The sequence below is a fragment of the Schistocerca piceifrons genome, chromosome 4, assembly GCF_021461385.2.
Source record: "Schistocerca piceifrons isolate TAMUIC-IGC-003096 chromosome 4, iqSchPice1.1, whole genome shotgun sequence".
NCBI lineage: Eukaryota > Metazoa > Arthropoda > Insecta > Orthoptera > Acrididae > Schistocerca > Schistocerca piceifrons.
In genome coordinates this window covers 750,342,413-750,370,247 of record NC_060141.1, presented here as the reverse complement: position 1 = coordinate 750,370,247, position 27,835 = coordinate 750,342,413, and the positions used below count along the sequence as shown (strand labels likewise).

The following is a 27,835-nucleotide window of genomic DNA, read 5'->3' as shown; positions in this document are numbered from 1 at the left end:
ATGGTCAGCTGGAGTGTAACTGGCTTTCCAGGGGTGGAGCAGCAACTTAAGTATGCATACATGGAAGACTACATGCACAGTGTCACATGAACACGTGACTGCATGGACATGAATAGGTGCCTGTGACTGGAGTGCTGTGTTCCAGCGCACAACATTATCAGCACTGTTAGCACCACCAAATGCTGTGGCAGTCGCAGGAGGCTTGGCAGTAAACAGTGACTCTTCTGTTGACAAACAAACTCTGAGGTGAGGTATAGCCAACCTGGCAAGCGAAGGATATCCACAAGTGTGGAAGCCAAATACGCAATGCGCAGTGCTGCACACCTCACAAAAATCATTAGGACAAACAACTGCAGCAAATGCATTATAACAATGCAGGAACAGTATCATATCCAGAAAGCTGTAGCAGAGAACAAATGTGTTACAAACCAGACACATATTAATACAAATTCTCTATTAAACTTAATGAAAAAAACCCTTTTATACACACAAACACATTAAAACAACACACACACAGGGATAGGTGACTGATATCACACAGGCACATTCTACAGTTGGTAACAACATTCAACAGATGGCAACACCATCCAAAATATTACATCAAATAAACTAATGTTCATTTCCTAGTGCTGTGAAAATGAAATTTTGTGTGGCAGAAAGCAGAAGAATAACAGCTGTAAAATAGGAAGAAGAACACAGGTAGACCAACATCTATGAAGTTTTGTACATAGAAATTTATACACCACTCCAACAAAGATATGCAGAAAGTGCCACAACTGTTTATAACTTCAATATATAATGTCCAAAATGTAAAGCAAAATAATGTAAACATACAAATATATATGTACTCCAAGCCATTGAAGATGTCTTGCAAATAATAAAGCTGAACATGTTTTGTAAGAAAAATCTGTTCTACTCAGTTGAGCTTCGGCAGTTCTAAAGCAATAATTTTCAATATAATGATTCACTATTTTGGTGATAATTTCTTGTGTGGGTACTTTTCTTTTAAGTTCTTTCATCAATATACATGACAGGTGACCAAGAGTGCCAAAAGAGGGGCCTAGACCTGGGGGTGTGCCATATTTTTAATATTTCCGAAGACTAATGTCAACTTGTAAGCAGTAAACACTGTTAAAAACTGGTGTGATACTGAGTTTTAAATAATTTTCTTGAAAGAAACGAAACTGACATACTTAATATTATGTTCTGCACTTTGTTACTTAGAAATTAAAACTGCTGCAAGCCTTAGGCTTTAGCGAGAAGGCAACCCAGGACAATAACACAACTGGACTCTTTAAACTATACTACAACACACCATAATAAAAATCTGTGGTTAACAAAATTGGAACAAAATATTGCTAACTACCTTGAAATTGCATGCAGAATTTGGGCAGCAAATTCATCAAAAGACGGTCACTTGGTTGCAATAAACTGTAAAATAATTTGCACCTTGCAGTTTAACTGTAATGTAATTTGAGTCAAAAATTTAAAAAATCGCTTTTTTATATTACGATGGCCATCTTCAGATGCTATGGGAGACATCTGATGAACAAGTGTCCATGCGTCTGGTTTCTTGGGAAGACATGTTTACTAGGACATAGAAGTGGTCTACTTTGATGCAGTGTTAATGAAACACAAAAAGTAGTCCACATCATCTGTACATGTAATTTTATTGCTAAAGGGTAAAATGCATTTCAAGGGAAAGCAGTAACAGGCAATAGAGACTAAGAGTTTCTAAGCTTTGTTGTTGGTGTACACACCTGTTCGTATGTTCCAAAGCCAATCTGGATACTCAGAATCTTCCTTCAGTTTGATATCTTCACCTTCTTTGTATATGTTACTACCACAAACATAAGACACTAACCTAGCTGGATCTGTTTCTACAGGAAGAACCTTTTTCTCCATTACAGGACCTAGTTTGCCAAGTTTCTTCCGTTTTCCAAGCCCAGCTATTGTGGCACCTATATAAAAGTCACATTAATTTAATAGGTCCCTAAAATGATAGGTAATAATGTCATTCATTTGAACAAAAAGCAGCCACAAAGAAAATGAAAGCTTAAATTACACAGATGTTTTCTAAACTCTGAAGCTATAATTAGCAAAATAACACAGAGCATATATAGTGTCTAAGTAAAAAGTACATGAACTGTAGTTTTATTTGATTTTCTGTACAGTGTAATTTAAAAGCAATTGATGTAATTTTATCATAATAATGAACAACAGGATTAAACAAATTAAAGTTATAGTAGAAATTAAAATTCTACACTAAATAAGCTTGACACACTGCCTGGCACAAAAAAATGTTACATGTGATGAATGATGAGTAATTATCTATTTAATAAAAGTGTAGCACTTTATCCTATATTTTTCAATGGGGATGTTACTGACATTGCCTCACAAGCAAATAATAAAACTTCAATTGTTTACTGCAATAGACTTAACTGTTCTTCCCTGCACAACCTGAAAGACATCACTGCATGTGAGACGATAATGTCTTCTGTCTCTTTTGCCTTTTATTGTTGGATCTTTCTCTGATTATAATAATTGGCTTTCTATAATACACATGCTGTTAAACCCTGAAAATGCTGCAAAAACTGTAACTTTGGTAGGAGATGGTTGCAGCATGCATTATGTTAAAAATGTGTTGAGAGCTAGTTAAAAATGTGTTGAGAGCTACCACTTCAACAATTTCCACAACTATAAGAAGACAGAGGAAAGTTGGACACTATGCAATGAAACCAAGATCACACGTGAGAAGAGTGACATTGGCAAGAGAACACCATTTCTTACAACTTCAAGTGCCCCACCACTGCCACTGAAGTACAAAATCAACTCCACCTAGTTTGAGAGGCCAATGTTCAGTGAGAGAACAATCCGGAGGAGACTGTAAGAAGCCAATTTTCAATGCATGAGACCTGCTGCAGGCCAAGAACTCACCACAGTGCATCACACAGTTCAACTATGTTTCGCAAGAGAATATTGTGGGTGGAGAGCACAACAATGGAGAAAATGTTGTTTACTGATGAGTTGGTAGGGCCTGTGCACACCAGTCGGTAAAGAGAGGGTCTGGAGAATGCCTTGCACATTCTCATCCAAGATGCATTCTCAGGGTGGTTCTCTGGTGGTTTTTAGCAGGAATCTACTCCACTATAAAGACAGATTTGGTCTTTAAAGAGCATGGGAGCCTTGCAACACATAGATGTAAGGAGGAAATTTTTTTGGAGCATGTTTTGCCTTTTGCTCCATTTACTGGTCATGGTTTTATATGAATGCATGACAATGCACAACCAGATGTTGCAACAATTGTGCAGGAGTTCTTGGATTGAATGGAGATTCATGCCACTGCATGGCCCATTTCAATCATATTGAGTTGAGAATGCCTTTTGCGGCAACTGCTCTACCGACCGCGCTACCCAAGCATGATTCCCGCCCCGTCCTCAAATCTTTAATTCCGCCAGTACCCCGTCTCCTACAATCCAAACTTCACAGAATCTTTCTTGCAAAACTTGCAGAACTAGCACTCTTGGAAGAAAGGATATTGCAGAGACATGGCTTAGCCACAGCCTGGGGATGTTTCCAGAATGAAATTTTCACTCTGTAGTGGTGTGTGCTGGTATGAAACTGAGAAATTGAGCACATTAATAAACTATTCCAAATTATCACAAATTATGTACTGGAGAGATATATGTAAAATGCAGTTGAAGTGTACATCCCAGAAGAGGAGGTTATGAATTGTTAACAGCTTATATACAAGGGTGGTTTGAAAAGTTCTCGGAATCACCACGAGAGGTCAGCACTAGCGCAATGAGTTGTTCACGTGATATTCGTTAGACTGTTGCCTGAAAACAGGTGACACGCCAGTGCTCTCGGAAGAGAGCTGTAGTGGTGGCATGGCTCTGTTGTTGTTCCCACATAGGGATTTGCAAAGATGGAAAAAAATCGAGATTTGAGCAGTGATTAAGTATTTCGTAAATGGAAGCATGAAACCAAAGGACATTCATGCCAATTTCCAGAATACACTGGGGGACTCTGCTCCTTCATACTCAACTGTTGTCAAGTGGACAAATGAATTTAAATTTGGTTGGGAGAGGTTAGATGATGATCCGTGCAGTGGTCAGCCAAGATGTGTCACTACTCCAGAAATCATTGCAAAAGTACACAAAGTGGTCATGGAGGATCGCCGATTGAAAGTGTATGAAACTGCTCACACTTGCCAGATGTCATCTGAAAGGGTGTATCACATTTTAACTGAAGAATTACAAATGAAAAATTTATCTGCAAGATGGGTGTCCCAGCTCTTGATGCACGCCCGCACACATGTGCCATCACCGTGGCAAAATTACATGAACTAAGGTATGAATTGTTGCCACACCCACCATATTCACCTAATATAGCTCTGTCAGAATTGATAGCCATTGTTGACATTTATTTTACAGACCTGGAGGAAAATCATTTTCGAGATGGGATCAAGGGACTGGAACATCGTTGGACCAAGTGCATTAATCTACAAGGAGACTACATTGAAAAATAAAAAAAAAGTTTCAGTGATGAAAGTACTTTTTTTTCCTGTTCTGAGAACTTCTCAAACAACCCTTGTATCTTAAAGCAACTATTGGCAAACAACAACAACAACAACTATAACAATGAAGTATATTAAATAACATTATGAAAGATCAAGTTACTATACGGGCCGTTTCAGAAGGAATAGTAAGTTTTTAAGAGGTTGTGGTACTGACTAGCTTAAATAAAACATTCCACATATCACATGTCCAATTTTTACCGCTTTCAGAGATACATTCGTTAGAAAGTAATCCAACCAAATACTCAGAAAAGGCGTTACGCAAAGAGAAATTACTAAGTTCAAAGTTGATTTTCATAAAATCTACATCCGACTTCAACGTGCTACAGAATTCTCTTGAAAACACCACATGTAGCTCTCCTGATGTCATCCTGGCAGCACTATCCATACTCTGAATGATCTATATGTGCCTTATGTTTACTATTTATTTGTAGACTTGGCTTTTCAATGATTCCCCACAGGCAAAAATCTAAAGAGGTAAGGTCTGAAGGACCTGTGTGGCCAAGAAAAGTGGCCACTTCTGTTGATCCATATTCCGGGGAATGTTAGGTTTAGATGCTACGTCACCTGATGACTGGAATATGCAGGGGAGCTATACCAGAAGAACATAGCTATCTTTGTATCCAAAGGAACTTCTTCCAATAATGCTAGCAGCTCATTTTCAAAAAAGGACAAAAAAATGGGGCATTGTAATATGATGCAATAATGCAACAGGGCCAATAAACTGTTTGTCTATTACACCACACCACATATTTATAGAGAAGCATTCTAGAAAATGGTTCTCCTCAATGGCATGCAGATTTTAATCAGATCAATAATGTGAGTTACCACTGTTACTCACACCATCATGAGTGAAAATGGCTTTGTCAACAAACAGTATTAATGGGCTTACTCAGCAGTTTGCGATTAGCTAATGACAACATTCCAGCTTTCTACCTTCAGCTCCTTCTCTGTGGTGTTGAATACACTGTAAATGATATGAAGAAAGGGCACACACACGTAATGTCAAGTCATCTGTGGAACACCAATACGTGTAGAAATTGTGTGTGTGATTGTTGAAGGACTATGTTCTACCAACTGAATTATGTCTTCTATTTCACCCATATTTCACTCATTTACACATTCAGATGACATATGGCTGCTGGGCACAGCACCAGTTTCATGCGGTTTGGTAAACACACTTTAATCTGGAACCGTGCTGTGAGGAAATCATCTATCATGTTCTATACAAACCTGTGTTTCAATTTAAAAAAAACTGTAGACAAATTAATACTTAGCACTTGTAAATATGTGTGGCATGCTTAAACAATATGCTACTTAGCACTGCCTAACAAAGCACTCATACAGTCGAAAAATTCAATTTGTAAACTGAAGCACAACTTAACTTCACAACTTGGCCTTCAACTCCAAACTGACAATCAATATATAAACCTATAGCAAATGGAGTAGCAACACACAAAATGAAAACTTATACCTGTGGCTGATAAAAATTTGAACATATTATACAGAATGTTTATTTGAATTAGTCTATGCTACTACCTCCTAAAATAGGTGCTATTACTCCTGAAAGACTCTGGATTTAATTTGAAAAGGCTGTAAATAATAACACTGTACACTAAAAGGTGACACTTTTTCTGTTAAATTATTCACTGCTGTTTACGTCTGTTTGTACATCTCGACTATAAATATGCTCGTCAAGAAACCTAATTACTGTAATTCAGAAGAAGGTCTCTTGGCCGAAAGTGTAAATGTAAGCAGTCATTTTCATTGTACCTCTCTGCGACTCTAAGTCCCTTCTATATTGCAAGTAATATTCTCATAATTACTGTAATTACGGCGATTTATGTACAGGGAACAAAACTAGTGACCTGGCTGGACTTCACACAGATAGCATTAAGTATCTACAGCCAGATGACTTGTGTAGCATAGTACATTTTATTTTGCTGGTCACTATGTAGAGTTATGAACAAATTTCAGAGAACAATGTTAAGCAACTGAATATCATCGTCTTCACATTACTTATGTAATGTAAGCACGCACAGCAGCAAAGTTGTCTGGAGGCGGCACGAATGTTATATGTTCCATGCTGAATTGGCATTTGGAGTGACATATCATGGCAATGATGCGAGCACATTATGGTGTAAGTAAACATGTTTACAACCAATGTAAATACTGTAGGTATGTGTAATGATTCAGTATGTATCAGAAGCTGGCTGAGATTGCACAAATAAAAGGAAAAAATAAGAAGAACATGCTTGATACGGAAATTCTGAGTGGCTAGGGCCTTCTGTTGGATAAACCGTTCGCCTGGTGCAAGTCTTTCGAGTTGACGCCACTTCGGCGACTTGCGCGTCGATGGGGGTGAAATGACGATGATAAGGACAACACAACACCCAGTCCCTGGGCGGAGAAAATCTCAGACTCAGCCAGGAATCAAACCCAGGCCATTAGGTATGACATTTCGTCACGCTGACCACTCAGCTACCAGGGGCAGACAACACGCATGATGTACATGCGCAACTCATGTTACAGCAGTCCTCTTGTGAAGCTTAGTGCACACTGTGATGCACAGTTGAGACTCATTGCCATAATTCTTTGTCATGGACCTCTTATGGCATTCTTCATCATGCCACAAAAATTCATGTTCACATATAGGTTTGATTCAAGGAAGACAGAAAGCTGAAAATTGATTCGCTTGTTTTTTCACTGTGGAATTGTTCTTAAACAATTGCAGTAAAGCTATTGCTCAAAAATATTTGATTATTTCAAATTCTAAACCTCATATCACAGCTTGATGATGAGATAGTTATCTTTTCATAGTTGGTCATATATTTTATTAGAAATACAGTAAGCAGATACAGAAAGATGTAGGTTGCAGTAGTTATTCGGGGATAAATAGGCTCGCATAGGATGGGGTAGCATGGAGAGCTGCATCAAACCAGCCCTTGGACTGAAGGCTGCAACAACATTTCATTACAATACTTCAAAATTGAGTAACTCACTGCCTGTTGTTCAAAGAATTTTCTGTGCATTAAGGATGTGAATTGTCACTACTAATCTGAGGGAAGCAGAAACTGGCAGTCACAAAAAACTAACAATCTGGTACTGTATTCAGTGTATTGTTTCATCTACACTGAGTACTTTGTCTGCATCTCTCCTGGTCTAAGTTTCTCAATAACTTAGTTCCTCCTTTATTATACTTTCAAGTGACCATTATTAATTTATTATATAAAGTTTCATGTCTCATTTATGGTGGTTTCCTCCATAAGAACAAATAATCAGGTAATGATAAATAGGATTGATAGTTATGAAACAATGTGTTCAATGTTTTAAGTTTCAACATTGTGGGGTAACTGGATACAAATGCATCTCTCAGAGCTTAGATGTCACAAGAATTAGTAATGTCAAATAAAAAGAAGGGAAAGACTTATCTGGTGAGGTATAAATAATGTGTTAACTGGGACAACAAATGTTGTTGCAAGTTTTGTAATTATTACAAACAAAAAGATGGGTAACAAAATTGATTACTTCAGCCCATGCTGTCACACAATTAATTTTCTTGTAAATACAAAACTTTCAATATGAAAATATTTGTATGCTTAAGAAAGTGATGATTACAAAACAGAAAAATTCGAAAATTGAGGTACTGATCAATTATGTGACGATAATGGAATGTAGTCGAATTAAATCGGGTGATGCTGAGGGTATTAGATTAGGAAATGAGACGCTTAAAGTAGTGAATGAGTTTTGCTATTTGGGGAGCAAAATAACTGATGATGGTCAAAGTAGAGAGGATATAAAATGTAGACTGGCAATGGCAAGGAAAGAATTTCTGAAGAAGAGAAATTTGTTAACATCGAGTATAGATTTAATTGTCAGGAAGTCATTTCTGAAAGTATTTGTATGGAGTGTAGCCATGTATGGAAGTGAAATATGGCCGATAAATAGTTTAGACAAGAAGAGAATAGAAGCTTTCGAAATGTGGTGCTACAGAAGAATGCTGACAATTAGATGGGGAGATCACATAACGAATGAGGAGGTATTCAATAGAATTGGGGAGAAGAGGAGTTTGTGGCACAACTTGACTAGAAGAAGGGATCGGTTAGTAGGACATGTTCTGAGGCATCAAGTGATCACCAATTTAGTAATGGAGGGCAGCGTGGAGGGTAAAAATCGTAGAGGGAGACCAAGTGATGAATACACTAAACAGATTCATAAGGATGTTGGTACTGGGAGATGAAGAAGCTTGCACGGGAGAGAGTAGCATGGAGAGCTGCATCAAACCAGTCTCTGGACTGAAGACCACAATAACAACAACAACAACATCTAACTATGAGACTCAGTATTAGATGACGGGAAAGGTGGAATTATTGGAACATATCGGTCAAGGGAGAGAAAAATAATATTTTTGTAATTGTTTCAACTGTCTTACACAAAAATGAGGAGGTAAAACAATAAGTCTGAGGACTCAACAGACATTATTACCTGAACACAGCATGGTGTCTGAATTGTACAATATATTGGACTGAAAAGAAGAGTCTTGTGGATTAATATTGGGATCATAAACCAGTAATGATAACAAAATTCTTAAATTCGAATAAATAAAGAGCAAACAAGGCATACGCAGAATTGGTGGGAGGAGGGAATTACATGACAAAAGAGAAGAGGAAATTCACTGAAGTAATGATTGTTGAACGAAGCAAACACCAGAGACATAGAAAGAGACGGGCATAATATCATATGTAGGGGTGGAGATGTTATTGTGGCCAAAGCGGAGGCAGGAATAAGCTATGTGAGACTCCAGTTTACTAATGATAGAAGCACCATACTACAATGAAACAGATCACCCAATACATAAACGCATACCCAGAACAGATGAGAGAGAGACATGAAACTGCCTTGTATCCTTGTTTGACAACACGGAGGAGATGGAGCACATAGACTTGATTCTCTCAGTGTCAATGTCAAGGGCACCACCAGCAGCTGCTAAGGTGGGTGACGCATCTGGCAGAAACTCCAAAATTAGAGAGGCAGCACTGCCTATCAACACCCAGGTTGCATTTAGGTTTGACTGTCACTCATCATCTAGTTTACCGCATGCATCAACCTCAACTTATTGGACCACTGGACTGTGTGTGTGTGTGTGTGTGTGTGTGTGTGTGTGTGTGTGTAGTTGGCAGTTGGATGAGTGGCAGTCAAAAGTAAACACAGCACTGATCTGGCTCTATTACTTCAGAGTTTCTGTCAGAAGACCCTTTCTCAGAGGATGCAGTCTATGTGTGTGTGATTAGGTTATGGCGCTCCTTGATGATGCTGGAAGGCAAACATCAATATCAACTATATAATCTGCTGATCTCACAAGAAATAGTAAAAAGGATAGATACTTTTTAAAAATCTAAACAACAGTCCAACAAAGTTGAAATAGCCTGTTGCTACCATATAGCAAGGCCAGGAAAAAGCCAAAGAGACCAAGGAACATAAAGAATGGCACACATTAAATCGACAGGCAAAGTTCCCCAATTACTCTGCTTGAGATAGAAAAGGGTGACCTAGGAAAAAGACAATAGAAAAACAGCCAGCCTGGACAATATCTGCAGCAGATAGAAGCACTTCAGGTCAACTACAAAACTTTGGCTAACCCAACATTTTACCAACTATCTTATGTTGCTGAAAACAAGTCCATATGAACCCAAGAAGCTATTGTCCTATCTCTCTTCTGTCACCTGTATAAACTTTTGGAAAGAAATGTTCTACATAGATCAGCAACAATCGTAGAAACTAACCAGAAACCACAGTAAGCCTTATTTCGATTAGGCAAACAATGCACAAACCAGGTAGAGTTGTTTTTTTTTTTTTTTTTTTTTTTTTTTTTTTTTTTTTTTTTTTTTTAGTATGGGACTCAACTTCTGAGGTCATCAGTCCCCTAGAACGTAGAACTACTTAAACCTAACTAACCTACGGACATCACACACATCCATGCCTGAGGCAGGATTCGAACCTGCGACCGTAGCGGTCTCGCGGTTCCAGACTGCAGCGCCTAGAACCGCACGGCCGGCAAACCAGGTAGTCAACCTTGTAATAACGGGAGTTGTTTTTGTAGATCTAACTACAGCATACAACACAGTCAACCATCAGAAGCTCTTATCAAAGGTACTCAATATGATACATGACCACCACATAAAGAAGTTTATTGGTACTTTGCTTATAGACACTTCTTTGTGAAATTTCACAAAATTTGAGAAGGTGGAGATTAAAATATAATGGTTCTCATCAGACTAATATTTAACTCCTCTTCTATTTAATACATTCACAGATAACTAGCCCACTAGGCCTGTAACTTATCCTTTATGTGGACAACCTAGTGTCTGCTTAATGCCTCTTCTACTTAGCCTAATACATTCATAGATCACCAGGAAGTTTTTAAATTATGTGGATGACCTAACACTTGCTGCCCAAGCAACAAGTTTTAAAGAGGCCAAAAATAAATTCCACACTGTTCTTGACAACCTTGGTACGTATTACTTTTCAAACCAATTATGATGAAATCTTCCCTCCTCCAACACCAATGAAACATTGAGAGGTAGTGGCTTGCAACCTCACTGCTATAGAAGCTGTACAGCAATTGCAAACAAAATCACAACCGGGGAGTATCTGTGGAGAAGCCATACAACACGTGATTCCTGAGGAGGGGCAGCAGGCTTTTGAGTAGTTGCAGGGCCAACAGTCTGGATAAATGACTGATGTGACCTCTTAACATTACCCGTAAATGGCCTTGTTGTGCCGATACTGAGAGTGGCTGAAAGCAAAAAGAAGCTGTATCTGTTATTTTATTGTGAGGACAGGCAACTGTACTATATGGCTTAATGATAAGATGTCCTCTTGGGTAAAATATTCAGGAAGTAAAATAGTCCCCCATTCTGATCTCCGGAAAGATCCTACTCCAGACAATGTAGTCATCGTAAAAAGCAAAACCGGCATTCTATGGGCATTAGTGTGTAATTTTAAATCTCTTAGTCTGAGAGACAGCTCAGAGAATGTAAAGAGGGAACTGGATTGGTTGACATTAGACATAGTGGGATTTAGTGCAGTGTGGTGGTGGGAAGAACAGAACTTTTGGCCAGTACAATACAGGGTTGTGGATAAGCTCTACAAAAAGCACACTGAATGAATAATTATAATTAAGATAAATATGAAGACAACACCCATAACAGTAATACACCCATCACAGTAATACAAGTCTGCATGCCAACTAGTTCTGTAAATGACAAAGTGATTGAAAGAATGTATGATGAGATGAAGGAAATTATTGAGATAGTTAAGGGAAATGAAACTTTAATTGTGATGGATGACAAACTTGATAGACAGAAAACAAAGAGAAGGAAAAATAGTGGGACATCAAATGGGGATAAGGAATGAAAGAGGTGCTGTCCTATAGAATTTTTCACAGAGCATAATTTAATCATTGCTAAAACTTGGTTTAAGAATTGTGAAAGGAGCTTGTACATTTGGAAGGGAATTGGGGATGCTGGCAGTTTCAGTTTAGCTACATAATGATAAAACAGAGATTTTGAAACCAAATTTTAAACTGTAAGGCATTTCCAGGGGTAGATGTGGATTACGAAAATAATTTATTGATTATGAACTGCAGATTAAAACTGAGGAAATTGCAAAACCGTAGGCATTCAAGGAGAGGGGTCCTTGATAAATTGAAAGAATCCGAGGTAGTTCAGGGTTCCAGAAAGAGCTTTAGGTAGCAATGTACCAGACAGGGGAAGGAAAACAACAGAAGGTGAATGGATAGGTTTGAGAGATGAAATGTTGAATGCAGCAGAGGATCACACAGGTAAAAATGTGAGGCCTAGTAGAAATCCTTCAGTGACACAAGATATATTGGATATAACTGATGAAAGGAGAAAATATAAAAATGGAACAAATGAAGCAGGAAAAAAGCCCTTGGATTACATTCTTTCTGAATTATTGCGACTCTTGGGAGAGCCAGTCATGACAAAACTATTCCACTTAATGTGCATGATATATGAAACACAGGTATGAATACTGCTGAACCATCAGTTCAATAAGCCGTAACTCCAGAATATTAACATGAATTATTCACAGAAGAATAGTAAAACTGGTAGAAGCTGACATCAGAAGATCACTTTGGGTTGTAGAAAAATGTAAGAACAACTGAGTCAATACTGACCCTATCTTAGAAGATAGGTTGATGAAAGTCAAAACTGTATTTATTGATTTAGAGAAAGCTTCTGACAAAGTCGAGTGGACTACACATTTTCAAATTTTGTATGGAACAGGGATAAAATACAGTGAAGAAAGATTGTTTACAGATGTACGGAAACCAGATTACAGTTATGAGCTGAAGAATATGAAAGGGAAGTAGTCGTTGAGAAGTGAGTGAGACAGCATCATAGCCTATCCCTGATTTCATTCAATCTGCACATTAGACAAGTGGTAAAATAAACCAATAAGAAAAACGTAAAGGTAATTTAAGTTAAGAGAGGAGTTGAGGTATTTCAATGACATTGTCATTCTGTCAGAGACAGCAAAGGATTTTGAACATCAGTTGAACGAAATGAATAGTATCCAGAAAACAGACTATAAGGTGGATACCAAAGAAGTAAAAAAGGGTTATTTAATGTAGCCGAATTAAATGAGAGAATACCGAGGAGAATAAGTTATGAAATGAGACACTAAAGGCAGCAGATGAGTTTTGCTATTTGGGCAGTAAAATAACTGGCGATGGTTGACGTAGAGAGGATAGAACATTCAGACTGACAACAGCATGAAAAGTGTTTCTGAAGAAGAGAAATTTGTTAAAATTTAGCATAAATTATTTATCTGGAGTGTGGACAACTAGTATGAAAGTGTACCATGAACACTAAATGGTTCACACATGAAGATATTAGACGCTATATTAATGTCATGCTAAGTAAGAATGCTGAAAATGGGATTGCAAGTCCGGCCTGGAACCACTCAGCACATGCCTAACAAGTAGACACAGCTCTGGATTCCACCTGATGCATGGTGTCAGGCTGCTTGCAGTCCCCTACATAAACAGCTGACTGTCCTGTACGATCTGGAATTCAGTATCAGTTCCAGGAACAGGATTATCAACAAGAATTAACACTTCATGCTGCAAACTTGTTTACGGAGAGCACATGAAAGTGCAGATGGACCTGAACTATCTGCCTCAGCAGAAATTAGAAAAAGTAATGCAATCATCAATCTGAAGATTGGTTTGAACACCACATTGCTTTACTAGGTATGGTACTATTGGAAGTAGTATCCCGTAGCTTTTCTCCAACTTTTGAACTGACTTACCCACCCAGTTACAGGGACACCTACAATTTAAATGTGGATTCAAAACATGATGTAGCTCAGCATTTTTCATATCAACAAACATTGCCAGAGGTAAAAGGGGTGATAAATGACAGGGATATTCCTTGTAAAGTAGGAAACATTTATGATTTTTAAAAGTTTAAAATTTGGTACTTCTTATGTATTGTTTGAAAAGGTTTGACTTTTTACTGTATGGCAACAACAATTGTTGCTCATGATTGCTTCCCCTCCATAATTTGTAGCCATTTTTATATGTCGATGCGTTTTTCATGTGATGGCAGTGTGAATTATTGGAGATTTTGGACCTAGATTTCAACTCATGTAAGAATTAGTATGTCATTATTTATATTACTGTTGCATACCCTAATGTATTGCAGTATAAAATTGAAGTACATAAATTACAGGTTAGGATGAATAACATAATACAACAACATGAACTTTCATGTAACATGAGTCACTTTTATGTAATTAAGTTTATATATTAAGGGGAATGTTAGTGCTAACTTCATCTTGTTCCGTAATTTATTTCTTTGTGTGAATGTGTAACTAATATCACTATTAAAAATTTCCCAATTTGAACCAATATTGCAAAAACAGAAAATTAAATGTGTAACATGAGTCACATAATTTGAGTCACCGTTATATTTTTTTAATGTTAAAAGAACAGGACGCCCTTAACAGCAGCAGAAAGACAGAAAAGGAGGTAGGAAAAGTTAAACAGGGAAGAAAAATATGCAGAATTTAAGAAGAAGCATCTGGAGGAAGCTAGAAAAAGTCAACAGAAGCATTAAAAAAAAGTTTCTGCATTTGAGTCCACATAAACAATGACTTATTAGAAGAAAGAAGCTCTAAAACCAGGGAGACAGTTTGAAAGCATAGCGTAATGTAAGGTAGAAATCAGCAACACAGTACAGCTGGGTTTTCACTGTATAAGTCACATAGTGCCCTAGGTAAAGCCATGGCTCAAGCTGATCATTTCTTGCCATTGTCAACATGACATAAAGTCATAGTTGTTCTTGAGCTGTTCAGTGACTTGTGTGGAAATTCATCAGATGGAAAGTCTGAAAGACCCAGTGATAGCAGTAGTCCACAAAACAGAGACCTTAGTTCTGAAACTAGAGACCTGGTAACTGGTTTCTACTGCCATGACATCAGTTGCCAGTCACCAGGCAGGGAGCACACAATAATGATTAGAAAAAATAATGAGAAAAAGTTCACTTTCATCAGTTAGTAATGTCCATCATGGAAACACATGGTGTATTCAAACAGGAACAATCCGAAGTTCAAATTGGGAAATAGAAGTATGGCCACCACATGTTCAGTTAAGCAGCAAACTACCTCATAATGTATGTTCATGTAAATATCACGAAAATTTCATAAATGCCATCAGCAGATGAAACTACTGAAGAAACTACAAAAAGTGTGAAAATTGGAGACAGGTACAAAGTGGAATATGATGGAAAATTCAATGCTGGAGATGTACATGCAATTTTTGGAAATTATTAATTTGTGGAATGCAGCATACTGGTCACTATTGGAAACAGACTGCAAAATGTGATGACGTTCTGTTTACACAGGACATAATTATTACAGAAAATTAATCCACCTGATGTTGTCCATGCAAGGCAATATTTTTAGTCATCGGACTTCTCATTGAGTTTACAGTTTATTTTTCCAGATGGCATGCTCTTATAATTTTTCACAATGTTTAAAAAGTGAAATGTTAACGTTAAGTTTATCTTGTGGGTCATTCCATGTCAAGTCACCCAGGCCATGACACTCTAGTCACCCAGGCCATGACACTCATTATCTAGTTGTGAACTGAGATTTTGTGTACTGGTTTTGTATCTAATATCATGAACTTTTGTCAATTCTTATTGCTTTACATACATTCTTTTGATAGCAATGCATTACTTAAAAGCAAACTGTAAAAATTTGAAAACTGGCTGCAGTTTTTAAACAAAAAATGGTATGCTGATAGTTTTTTCCCTGAATATCCTTTCGGACATGTAGTTTATAGTGTCCAATTAAATTTTTGTAAATACTTTCGATAATTGCTCCCCCCTCTGGAAAACACTGAAAAAATTAAAAACTGATCTACAAATAATAAAGATTCATAACACAAAAAAAGTCAGCATTGAGAAATGAATGGCACTGGGGAAAACAATTTTTACATCACAAACATCATTATCAGGCCAATAGAAGGATGGAGATGGTCCATGAAGATGCATGAACCTTACTGTAATATCTCCTCCTTCACAGTTCACCATCTCAACAATTCCCAAATACCAAGAAGAGTCATATGCACATGCAACATAGCAGATGGGCTGCACAGTGCATTCTGGCTTTAGTGGCAGAGGTGCATATGATAAATCATGCATGGCACTAAAATCTGTATCACAACTCAGCCCTTTTTGCTCCAGTCTTGGTTGGTGATATTGGTACAATGTGATGCATAGATCAGGTTCCAGAAATTGTTTTCGCACTTGTGAAATGCTGAGAAAGATAAGGTCTGACTTGTACCATTTCATCTATTGAAACAGAGAGAACTGAAATGCCTTGCAGGTTCTCACGACAGAATTGAAATACTTGTGAAGCTGCAAGTATTTGAGCTTTATAAGCTCTTTGTGAACTTGTTTTTGTGCCAAGTCTTTTAACAGTGCCACCAATACCATCACAGGGAGATTTGCCATGGCTGGTGGCAAACAAAGACCAGCTGCACTTTATGTTGAAGTCGTGTTCATTTCTGAAATTCTTACAATTTTTATATTGTGCAGCACAACCATCAGTGAAATATTCAACATATGCAAGATAAATTTCTGGAAACTCACACTTAAGAAATTCAATACAGTGTTCTGAGTCTGATACACAATGGCAACATCATGTTCTAGATCATCAGAAACAATGCAAATACTTTTTGCATGCAACTGTTTGTCCGTTTTGTAACACATATGGACAGTGTGAAGAGTGCTGCTGCCTTTATTCCATTGGTACCCCTGTACTTCATTTTGAACAACAAAATTGAGGTTTTCACTGAAATCCATAAAAATTAACACTGATCCTTCATCAAGTGTTTCTTTCTTCATTTTCAGATAATCAGATTGTGATTGAGAAATAAAAGAGTGTGTAGTAAGTTTTTCAATTTTCTTAATTAGTGTATCACAGAATTCTGACAGAGAAGTGATTTGAGCACTTAAAATCATTCATCAGTTAATACCCATTGACTGTACTGAACCATCTCATCAGGATCATAGTTTCTATTTCATTTTCTAAGTGGGTTTGAAGCAACAAACTGGTGGAGCATTTTTCACACAGACGAAGCATGTTATTATTTTAATTAGATCTTGGTATGTTTCTTTAATAGAACTGGAATTTAGAAGCAATTTAATGTTCCTGATGATCCTGCAAGTACACACTGAAGAAAGCAAATTTTGAGAATCCTACTTTGTCTTCAGGATTACTTAAAACAAGATGCTTTTCTTCACAGATATTTTTGCTGGTGCTCACTTCGTCTTTTTTCCCAGGAATTATTCTTGTGTTTTCATCATCCAAATAAAACTCTTTACTTTTTGCACTGTATAATGTGGCAATGTCGTTCCTCTTTTCTGCTCCGCCATTGATAAAATACCCTCCTCCTTAAAAGAGCTCTTGCTTGTTGTACCAAACATTCAGAAACCTGAAACTTGGAATTGACTTTCTGTCGAGAACAAGTTGGCGGCACAAGATTAAGTAACTGAATCCCTCCCGATTATTTGCATATTCAATTTTCTGTTTGATTTTCTCCATGAGTTCATCATGATGTTTTGCCTTTTCTTCCACTTCGATTAAATCACTGTCAGGGATAGTGCTTGCATCAGCTGCCAGCTCAACTTGATATGTATGCGAAATTTTAGTTGTCAGAGCCCCAGCTGCTGATTCCAATTTTCATTTGGCTGCTGCATACTGACTATGCCGAGCAACTGAATGCAGCTTTGCAGGAGATACTCCTAAGCTTGCTAAGCTAAAGCCTCTCATTTTGAAAGTCTTTGCCTTTTATAAACTAATTTCATGCTATCCAGATGAAACAGATCGTTTATGGCGCTTGAAGGGATCACAGCAAATTTTCTTATGTAGAGAGAATTTGCGCAGGTACCTGTCTTTGTGTTTAACACACACACATGAAACACTTAAATCACAGTATGAATGACTGTTGCTTCACCATAATAAAAGTCCTTGATCTTCACTGGTCAGTTAATTCACACGTCACAGCATTATCGCATATATCTTGCAAATACTGTCCAAGAAAACACTGCCTACTTGTACTTTCTATATTGCTTCAGTCATAAAACCAATATTTGTCATAAATAATTCAAAACATGATTGGTATAACTTAAAAAGTAATTAAATAATGAAAAATCATTCCATCCCATTGTCTCATTACTAAAGTATTTCACATTATTATTGTAACATTAGGAGACTTACTTTTGTTCTGGAATGAATACTTAAAAACTGCAACGACTGAATTTTTAACCAATAATTGTCTCTGGGTACAACTCAGTACAAGAGCTCAGAATTGCTTGCTCAGCGAACACATGACTCAAAACAATGGAACTGGATGACGCAGAACATGTAGTGGCAATAAAACAGTGTTCTCAAATATGATTTGTTCCTAGGGAAATCCAGTGGAGCCAACTTCAGCATAGTAGTTATGTATTAGCAACTTCAATATTTCTTTTACAGTAACATTGTTTTTCACATTTTCCATTATTTCTACAAACTAATTCTTTATGTGTGACATTATGGAATATTTATAATAATATTGTAAATTTTTCAAAAGTACCTATAAGGGAGCAATACCTCAAAAAATTATCATATTCATGCATGGATTTTGTTTAAAATAAATTATTTACAATTTTTTTCTGAAATGTACAAGAAATTCAAGCTTCCACTGCAAAAACTGTAGGTCTATGAAAGCCTGAATTCCTGAATCTATACAACTTTTTTTATCATAAGTGAAAAAGTAATTGACCTGCAACATTTACATTTTGGAAATGTGAATATATCTAGGTAAAATTCCATCACCCAAAATTTCAAGGATTTGTGTGACAATGGGGGTAATTTCCTGTAATTTCTGGATGACTTGACGTGGAATGATCCTTATTTGGTAAATAACATCATATTTTCGTTTCTCTGCTCACAAGAAAAAGTTTTTCCAACGATAAGTAGCAAGTAACATGAGTCACATAACATTGAGTCACACGCTTTTTTCATAAATGGTAAATAATTACCAGAATCAACCACTGACCCACATATCACCAGCCAGCAACTGCTACCCTGTGATAGACAACGTCCAGTACTGGCTAGAATAGCACTGCCAAATATCAACAAAGAAGTCACAGCATACAGGCAACATACAAATGCATGGTGCAGGTCAAACAAGTTTCTCTGTGGGGAAACTACCAGGATAAATCACAGGGATGGATCCAGAAAGAAAAACTGCCACAGATGCACAGAATGAAGGTTGTAAATCTATCAACCAAACCACTGGGGAGAACCAAGGCCGACTTAATAAAATGGTGGTTCCTTCTAACTGATAGAAGCAATGTGTGTGAATGTGGGAACCCCATATAGCAGCGAATCCTCCCCAATGCCTTTTAGACCCATGTTCAACTAGGACCCAACAGTGCAAAATGCAACTACACATAACACAGCCCGATATTTGCCTGATAATATCTAACTTTCTGTGCACAGCTGTATGTTCTCAACAGAAAATAAATAAATATATTATTATTAAAGAAGCAATGGGCAGAGAGAAATTAACAGATGCCACATATTGATGATCATGCAACTTTCTTTTATTTCAGACATTCATATTGTGTTACCAAACACACGATTATACACTCTCACCATCGTATGCCCAAAGAGTTGTCCTGACTATTGACATACGAAGGCAATAACCTAACTTCAGGAAACGCCCCACTGCCGATTAAAGGCTCGTGGGATGTCAGTATTGTGGCCTGAGTGAAAGAATATTGGGTAAGCATACTAAGGGAACTAGGGCAATGAATTCAGGGCCCAGTGCATGCACAACTACTTCCACACCTGAACATTTTTACATCAAGTTTAGACCTTAGAAATCCAACTGCTTCTGCTACTGTTAATTTAGTAACTATAAATTGCAGAACTACGAACTGATGATAAGTTATGGAGCTGGAAGGGGATAACTGGGACATAGTTAAGGAAACAAAAAATTGATGGAAAAAAGGAAAAAAACAATATCCAAATGTTGGGTCAAATGAAGCTACCAGTAGTCTAGGGCCTAATGAAGATATTCCATATGATGTCATGTGTGTGGAAACAGGATGAGAATAGAATGCTGATAATATTTATTTTGCATCTATGTTCACTTTATGAATCTAAGTTGCAGTGACAGACTGATATGCAGCATAGCCTGAGGTCTAAGTTAAGTTGTTTGGTTGGTTTAGGGTACAAATGACCAAACTACAGTGTCATCAGCCCTCTAATTTAGGTTGTAAGTTGACTGGCTGTAAGTGGCAGTGTGGTACCTATGGAATGCTTCAGTTAATACTAAATGTTTTCCCACAGTGGAAATTAGCATATGGGAAATAAAGGTGTATGTGTAAACAGAAATTCAATAACAATACTACACATACTGAAGGAATCTTGGACGGAATAGCAAGTCATATCCATGACACCATTCAAGAAGCAAGATTCTGATGTGTGAACATTCTGACAAAGCAGAAGAACTGTCCTGGTGTGACACTGCCTTCCCCTCAAAACCTTTGTTGTGGTGACAGAATGCTCAGTAGTGTAGCCTGAGGTCTAGGTTAGGTCAGAAAGAGAAACTTTTGTTGAATTTGTATTTTACCCACAGGTCTACATTCACTCTATTCTTAATGTGCCTACTTTTAATTATAAATAACAAAAGTGGCACAATAAAGCCACAAAATCTGCATTACAGAACTGATAAAAATTCTTTGGGGAAATCATTGGGAGATTGATAATAGAAAAAACTGGGGTTACATGTAAATTGATAGAATATGCATAGAGGAAAAACACATTTGTCCTTCACACATTCTGTCAGAAGAAATTATGTAAAAAATGTAACTGGCAAAGGTACAATAAAACAGAAAACGAAATTAACTATATCTTACCAAACAATAAAGAAATTAAGCAGAATGCGATAGTCTTAAAACCGCTTCAGAATTTCATGTCGTCATAGCACAGTAAGGTCCAGAGCAAAAATATACACAAAGCTAAAAATGAAAAATGCAAGAGATAGCATATCAAAAAAATGCTGATTACAATAATTTTCTCAGAATACTGACATAAACCAGATCAAATGTAGTAGCACGTTTAAATCTTTATCCAATCAAATTTGTTCCTACATTGGATAACAGGAATTATTTCACAAAAAAAACGTTTACAAAAACATAAAATGGTTTATCGTAATATGAAAATTGCAAGTAATGAAGAGAAGGCGTGAGTTACGACTAAACGAAAGTCAGAACATGACGGAATTGGTCGAACTGAGCGAAACAATTCGGAAAAAAAGTGTCTCAGATAGATTGTGAGTAGGCAGGCTATCACCTACATTTTCTGTAAGAAACGATTCAAAATCATAAGCAAATGGGAAAATCATGTGGTTATGTTGACATTTCATAACGTTAAGACGTGACATTAAAATAATCAAAGTTCGATGCATTTCTCATTTAGAACCGTTATCTACTGTACTCAATCATTTTTCACCTAAGTAAGAAAAAAATTAATGGGTTGCAAGAAGAGTATCAGTGCAGAATTAACGGAGCATTTGAGTGACTAGAGTTAGAATTATTACTACGGTTACTCAATATTGCATAGTTTTTATACAGTACCAAGCTTTTACTGAAACAGTCTTGACTCACCAGCCTCTGCTTTTTTGGAATACATCAAATTGTTGATTAAAAAACATGATCTCCTCTGCAGTATATTTCTACAAATGTTCATATTTTGTGTCTTTCACGCCCCCAAATATAACTTTTCTCATACATGCAAAACTTCGACACAGTAGTTCTACTGCCGGTCTGTTTCATAACATTCAAACCTATAATATTATCTTTGACTAGTTTGTAAACAAATGGTATGATTGGTCTCCATAAGCATGTAAAACTTGCACATGCATGTCCCTCAATAAGACCTTTGGTTCCCACATGTAAACAAACAATAAATTCGCGAGCTCCTGATGTTTAACCCTTTCCAGCCCAACTTTTATTTACTTGTGGGAAAAAATATTTTTTCGCGTATTTCCCTACATAATGATTGGAATAATATATATTTATAAGAAATTTTGTTATTTTTTTGTTTTTGGAGGAAAATTTGGGATGACTCCATATGGCATCATTGGGCAGGATTTGTTTCCTTCAGTCAGGTGGTTGAGATGTCACAGTGCTTGGTACTGGAACTTGAATGAATATTTTAATTACACAATTTGATGCAGTTTATTAAAGAAAAATTAGTACATACAATAATGCAACCTGCATTTCAGGACAATTTTATGTTTTTTTTACAGCATGATTGTTACATTACATGAAAATTTAAGAAACAGTTCCTGTCTTTGGTATTACATTTGATGGATTTTGTTCGAGAATATGCTGTAATGCACAATTTACATCTCTGTTTGTTTTCTACATGCTGTGGCCAATGTCCAATGTTGTCGTACCTTACATCATCAACTGGGCTGGGAACCAATGGGGCTCGTTTCTTCACAACTGTAGGCGATGGACTGTCATCTGATGGCCGTCCTCGTCTTGTTACCAAAATGTCTCCTGCTTTTAGTAGTCCATGAGCTACATCAGACCGAAAAATCAACAGAGATATGTGTTTAGTAATTCCTCTTTGTCTGCAATGTCGGCGGTATAGGAGCCACGCATTCACAAGACACATGTCAAGGAGGTGGAATACGATCCTTAGATTAAATCTTTTCACATCAATATTACTCCCATACAAAGCAACCAGCATGTCGTGCAGGTCAACTCCTCCCATCGAACGGTTATATTCTCTAACAATGTCTGGCCTTGGAACATTAATATGTTTTCGTTGTCCCACTGACCTGCGTTTCACTGGTTCTACTGGACTTACTCCTTCGTATGATGATGCAAGAACGATAGACTTGTTATCATACCACTTCACTGCTATGATGTTCCTTTCTGTTTCAGTTCGATAATCATATGATCCTCATCCCTGCTTTTTCAGCTCACTGTCTGCTTCTAGACTGCAGCCTTGAAGTCTTGTGGGTCTAACAGTTCCAACAGCCAAAATGCCATAGTTTTTCATGGCAACAATAAGATTGTAAGAGGAGAACCAATTGTCTGTAAACACTTTAAAATTTGTATATTTTGGCAGTCCTACCACAAGCCTTATCACATTATCACCACTTATACCAAGACCAGTATCATTATGTACAGTTCCTTTCCCTCAGTATATTTTAAAATTGTACACAATTCCACTAGAACCAGCACGGGCAAAAACTTTTGTACCCCACTTGTGTCGTTTGCTTTTTACATACTGTTTCAGGGGTGAATGACCTTTGAAAGGAATGATTAATTCATCCACTGAATGATATTCCTCAGGTTCAATAATTGAAAAACCTGGTTTGATTTTGTCAACAAATGGTCTCACCTTGAACAGCTTGCCATAATCAGGGTCCTCTCTTTGTTTCATTTTAGTGTTGTCATTCACATGTAAATAATTTCTTAGCTTATCATACCTATTTCTAGGCATTGAGTCAGCTAATGGAGAAAATCTTGTAGCCTCTGCCCAGTACATTCTGTAACTAGGCATTTTCACAACACCTGCTAGGATGTTTATCCCTATATACTTTTCTATTTCACGAACATTTGTATCTAAAGATGCACATGTTTTCTGTGTGCAGTATAGATTAGATTGCTCGACTAGGCTCTGGATAATGTCATCACTACACATTGTTCTGAAATACTGCAAAGGTGTCAGTTCATCTCCTGGAGGGTCAGAAAATACTGCATTACATGATGTGTCCACTTCTTCAATGTCCTTCATTCTCCACCGAAGATCCCAGTTTGTATCACACTGAATTTTCTGAGCTGAATGACTTGGTGCAAGGTTTTGCTCAGCAAGTAATCTTGAAGCTAAGGGAACATCATCTTCATCATTGGCTTGAGGGTCCAGAATTTCAACCATATCAAGGTCCATTCCTTGAAGAAACTGTATATCCAGTGTAGTAGGGTCCTGCTGCCGAGCATTTTCAATCTCTTCCTCCACATCAGACGTATCAAGGTCCAAATCAGATAAATCACCTTCGAGAAGCAACAATATTTTTTCTTCTGATAATGATTTATGATTGCGAATCATCTGGTAAACAAACCAGGAATTTTTCACTAAAGCAGCAAAAAACTGGTAAATTATATCAAAAAAATTGTAACATATTAATATTGGTTAGTATAATAAAGCTTCAAAAGAAAATTGAAAATATTAGAGTTACACTTTATGGTAAACTTTAGTCGAAGTTATTTCATGTACTACATTTGGTAACATAACAAATGCCCAATGATGCCAAATGGAATCACACATGTTTGTGACTTCCAAGCAGAAAATTATCGTAACTAGCATTATTTTCAAAGTGTTTACCAGTTAATTTACACTTTCAACAATAATTTATTAGTGCAACTTTTATATTAGTTTGCTTCCTTTACGTTGATATAATTTTTTGAAAGTCCAGCTGGGTGCACTGTACCGTAGACACCATGCAACAATACTTTTGTCAAGGCATTGTTGCCTGGTGCTCTCTGTTTTAGCGAATTCACGGTAGCCAACCTAAGAACAATGAACGTTATAAAGCCCTGCACAGTTGTTTATAATCTTTGGACAAATAGTTTGGCCTTGGGAAAAAGTTAAATATGATGATGCCATATGACATCACTGGGTTGGAAAGGATTAACAAAAACAAATACTTAAAAATTAGATTTTCAGACACTCAGACGTGTTTTGCGAAACAACGACTTAACGGTTGTTTTTAGAGACGAACATACCGATACACTGCTCTCTCTTAAGGTCGATCAAACTTAACGGAACAGAATGGAACGCCAAAACATTTCATAATACATTTTAAATCACAGTCTAACATAAAAGTCGCGACACACCATCTCTTTGTGGTATACCCACTGCCGCAACAGCGCACCAAGCGAACAGGAAGTTATATTAGTGAATTCGGTTACATCTTGTGAAGGCAAAATCGAATCCTAATTGTTTGTATTGGTCTGTAGAATAGTTTTTACAAACGGCAGCGTCCATAGCGTAACACAATGAGGCAACAGTAAGAAGGAGACATACCACAATTATCTATTTTTAGGTTTCCTAAAGACCCTAGGAGGTGTGAGCCGCTACATTACAGAACAGTTTATTTCAATGTAACTGCCAAAGTAGTCCCAACTGTTGATAAAAGAAACGGAATCACCTAGATGTAATTAATGAACAACCTAAATGTAAAGACTTTCTTTCAAAAATTTACTTTCATATTGTACAGGGTCTTGAAAGTAAAACGTGTGAACAAGAAGTGTTATTAAGTTATGTAAGTGAAAATACAGATGCAAAAATTCTATGTAAAACTGACACTTAATGGAAGCACAAGAAATCGAAAGTATAGTGCTCTTACAATTCACATTAATAGACAAGAAAAATTTACAAAGGTGGGGAGAGTTGCATATTTGCAAGGGAATGAATTGCAGCCTATCAACTCCTAGCAACTCTACAGCTTCATTATTCTTATCACCAACCTCAGAAGCAGAAATCGAAAATACAATTGGTCAAAAATGAAAAAGATTCCTTCTGCTGGACAAGATGAGATCCCTTGTTTACTTGTTCACAGATGTTCAGGTATTTTTGGAAGGCATATTCCCTAAATTACTTAAAATAGCAAAAATTGTACCGATACACAAAAAAGACTCTAAATAAGATCCCAATAATTATTGGCCAATAGCAGTCCTCTCTGTATTTAGAAATATATTTGAGTATGTAAGTGGCTGACAGACTAAAATCATTTCTGAATAAGTATAGTATCCTTTCTCCAGCTCAAAAGAGCACAGAATACTATTGCAAAACCTATATAACTATGATATATGGGGCGCTGCCTACAATTGGTTTGCAGGCTATCTAATAAACAGAAAACAGTATGTGCAGTTATATGAGATCAGTCCATCAGGAAAATCCGCTGTTTCATATGCAAACTGTAAAACATAGTGTCCCTCAAGGATCAGTTTTAAGCCTGATCCTGTTTCTCCTGTTCATTAATGATCTTCCTCTTCACCTACCAATTTGCAATACCTTCCTTTTTGCCAATGGCACCAGTATTCTGATATATGACTCAGAAGATCACACTGAAGCTGCAGTCAACCAATGTACAGCTCTACTGAGTTCATGGCTTACAGCTAATAGGCTACTTCTTAATCCAAAAAAGACTGTAGGTGTAACATCTCATATGGTTCAGAACATTAGCCCCACTGTCCCAGCTATACAAATAGGTGGAAACAGTACTGAACAGGAAAATGTAACTAAATTCCTTGGAATATCTATCTGTGACACTCTAAGTAGGAAAAGGCACACTGACAGCTTAGCTACCAAACCAAGTAAATTATGTTTTATGCTTCTGTCAGTTAGGGAAGTGATGAGTATAAAAATCCTAACATCAGTGTACCATGCTCCTTTTCACTCAATCCTAACATATGGCCTCACATCCTGGGGCCACAGTTCTGAGTCCAATAAAATACTTAAGCCCCAAAATAAAGCTGTGAGGATAATGTTATTTAAAAACCAGAGAGACTCATGCAAACAACTATTCTGAAAACTAGGTGTTCTTCCACTTCCATGCCAGTACATAAGTTTTAACAAGCTAAATATTGGCAGCCTGAAGCAGAATCTGGACTATGACCAGCATGACACTAGAGGGAAATACTTGCTGACACAGTTCCGCGATTCCACTAAATTATATGCTGAAAGTGTAAAATGCATGGGAATTAAGCTTTATAATCATCTACCACCAAACATAAAGAAACAACAACAATCCATCATATTTTAAAATAAGGCTTAAATCAACATTATTCAAATACTCTTTTTATAACTTGCATGAATATTTTGAATGTGATTTTTCTATGTAATATATTTACTCACTTATCATTCTGTACCATAATTTATCTTCAAAATTTTAACTTAAATAAGGTCTAACTGACGGTTAAAAATTGATCTACTTGTATGTACTTATTATATTTATCTAGTAAATCTTAACTATTCTATAAATTATGTAATGCTTATCTGTACTTAATCTGATTTTAAATGTATCCTCAAGTTTTAATTTTACTTAGGCCTAGTTGACCTTTATTTTGAACAACCTGCAAGTATACTAATGCCATATCTTGTAATCTATAATTATCATACAACTGTGTAAGTCTAGTTGTATTTCATTTGGTGTTATATATTTTTAAATGTTTTACTACTATAATGACTTGTCCCATATCATGTATTACTCTCTGTACACAAAATGATGAGTGAATGAACAGTTTATTTATGATTTTCTTGTAACCTACATATATTTACTGGAGAGTATGGTGTTCTTTAAGAGCAAAAAACTACTAGTTTACAGCAGAAGACCCTATATTCTCTAAAAAGTGTCGTATTTCTCCTTTTAATACGTGAAGTTTTATTCACTACACTTTCAGTGGAATCAGTGAATGTGGAACATTGGGAACATGTGTGGAATGCAATACTTACAATATTTGACATAGCAGATAAGCTAGCACAACTGTAGCTGAAGGAAAAATGACACATATATGATATCAAGAGAACAAGTTCAATAAAACTCTTTCCCAACATGGAACAAACCAAGTCCACAATCGTTGC

General features: G+C 36.8%; 2 protein-coding genes across 2 annotated transcripts in view; both read right to left on the bottom strand.

Annotated features, from left to right (window-relative positions):
- Positions 1–22,036, bottom strand: part of LOC124795075 (39S ribosomal protein L54, mitochondrial) — a 28,352-nt gene extending 6,316 nt beyond the window's left edge. Inside the window, exons 1-2 of the mRNA XM_047258887.1 lie at positions 21,838–22,036; positions 1,761–1,961 (exon numbers count right to left, since the gene is read on the bottom strand). Coding sequence (XP_047114843.1) covers positions 1,761–1,961; positions 21,838–21,919 — 283 coding nt within the window. The 5' untranslated portion in view covers positions 21,920–22,036. The remainder of the gene's footprint in view (positions 1–1,760; positions 1,962–21,837) is intronic.
- A 1,350-nt stretch (positions 22,037–23,386) lies between these two features.
- On the bottom strand, positions 23,387–24,298 carry LOC124796149. The gene has a single exon (XM_047260240.1). The coding sequence runs from the start codon at positions 24,296–24,298 to the stop codon at positions 23,387–23,389; it is 912 nt and encodes a 303-aa protein (XP_047116196.1).
- Between the last annotated feature and the right edge of the window lie 3,537 nt (positions 24,299–27,835).

Bases quoted from the DNA above. Each gene is read 5' to 3' on its own strand.
- LOC124796149 (XM_047260240.1), bottom strand. From the start codon at position 24,298: ATGATTCGCAATCATAAATCATTATCAGAAGAAAAAATATTGTTGCTT.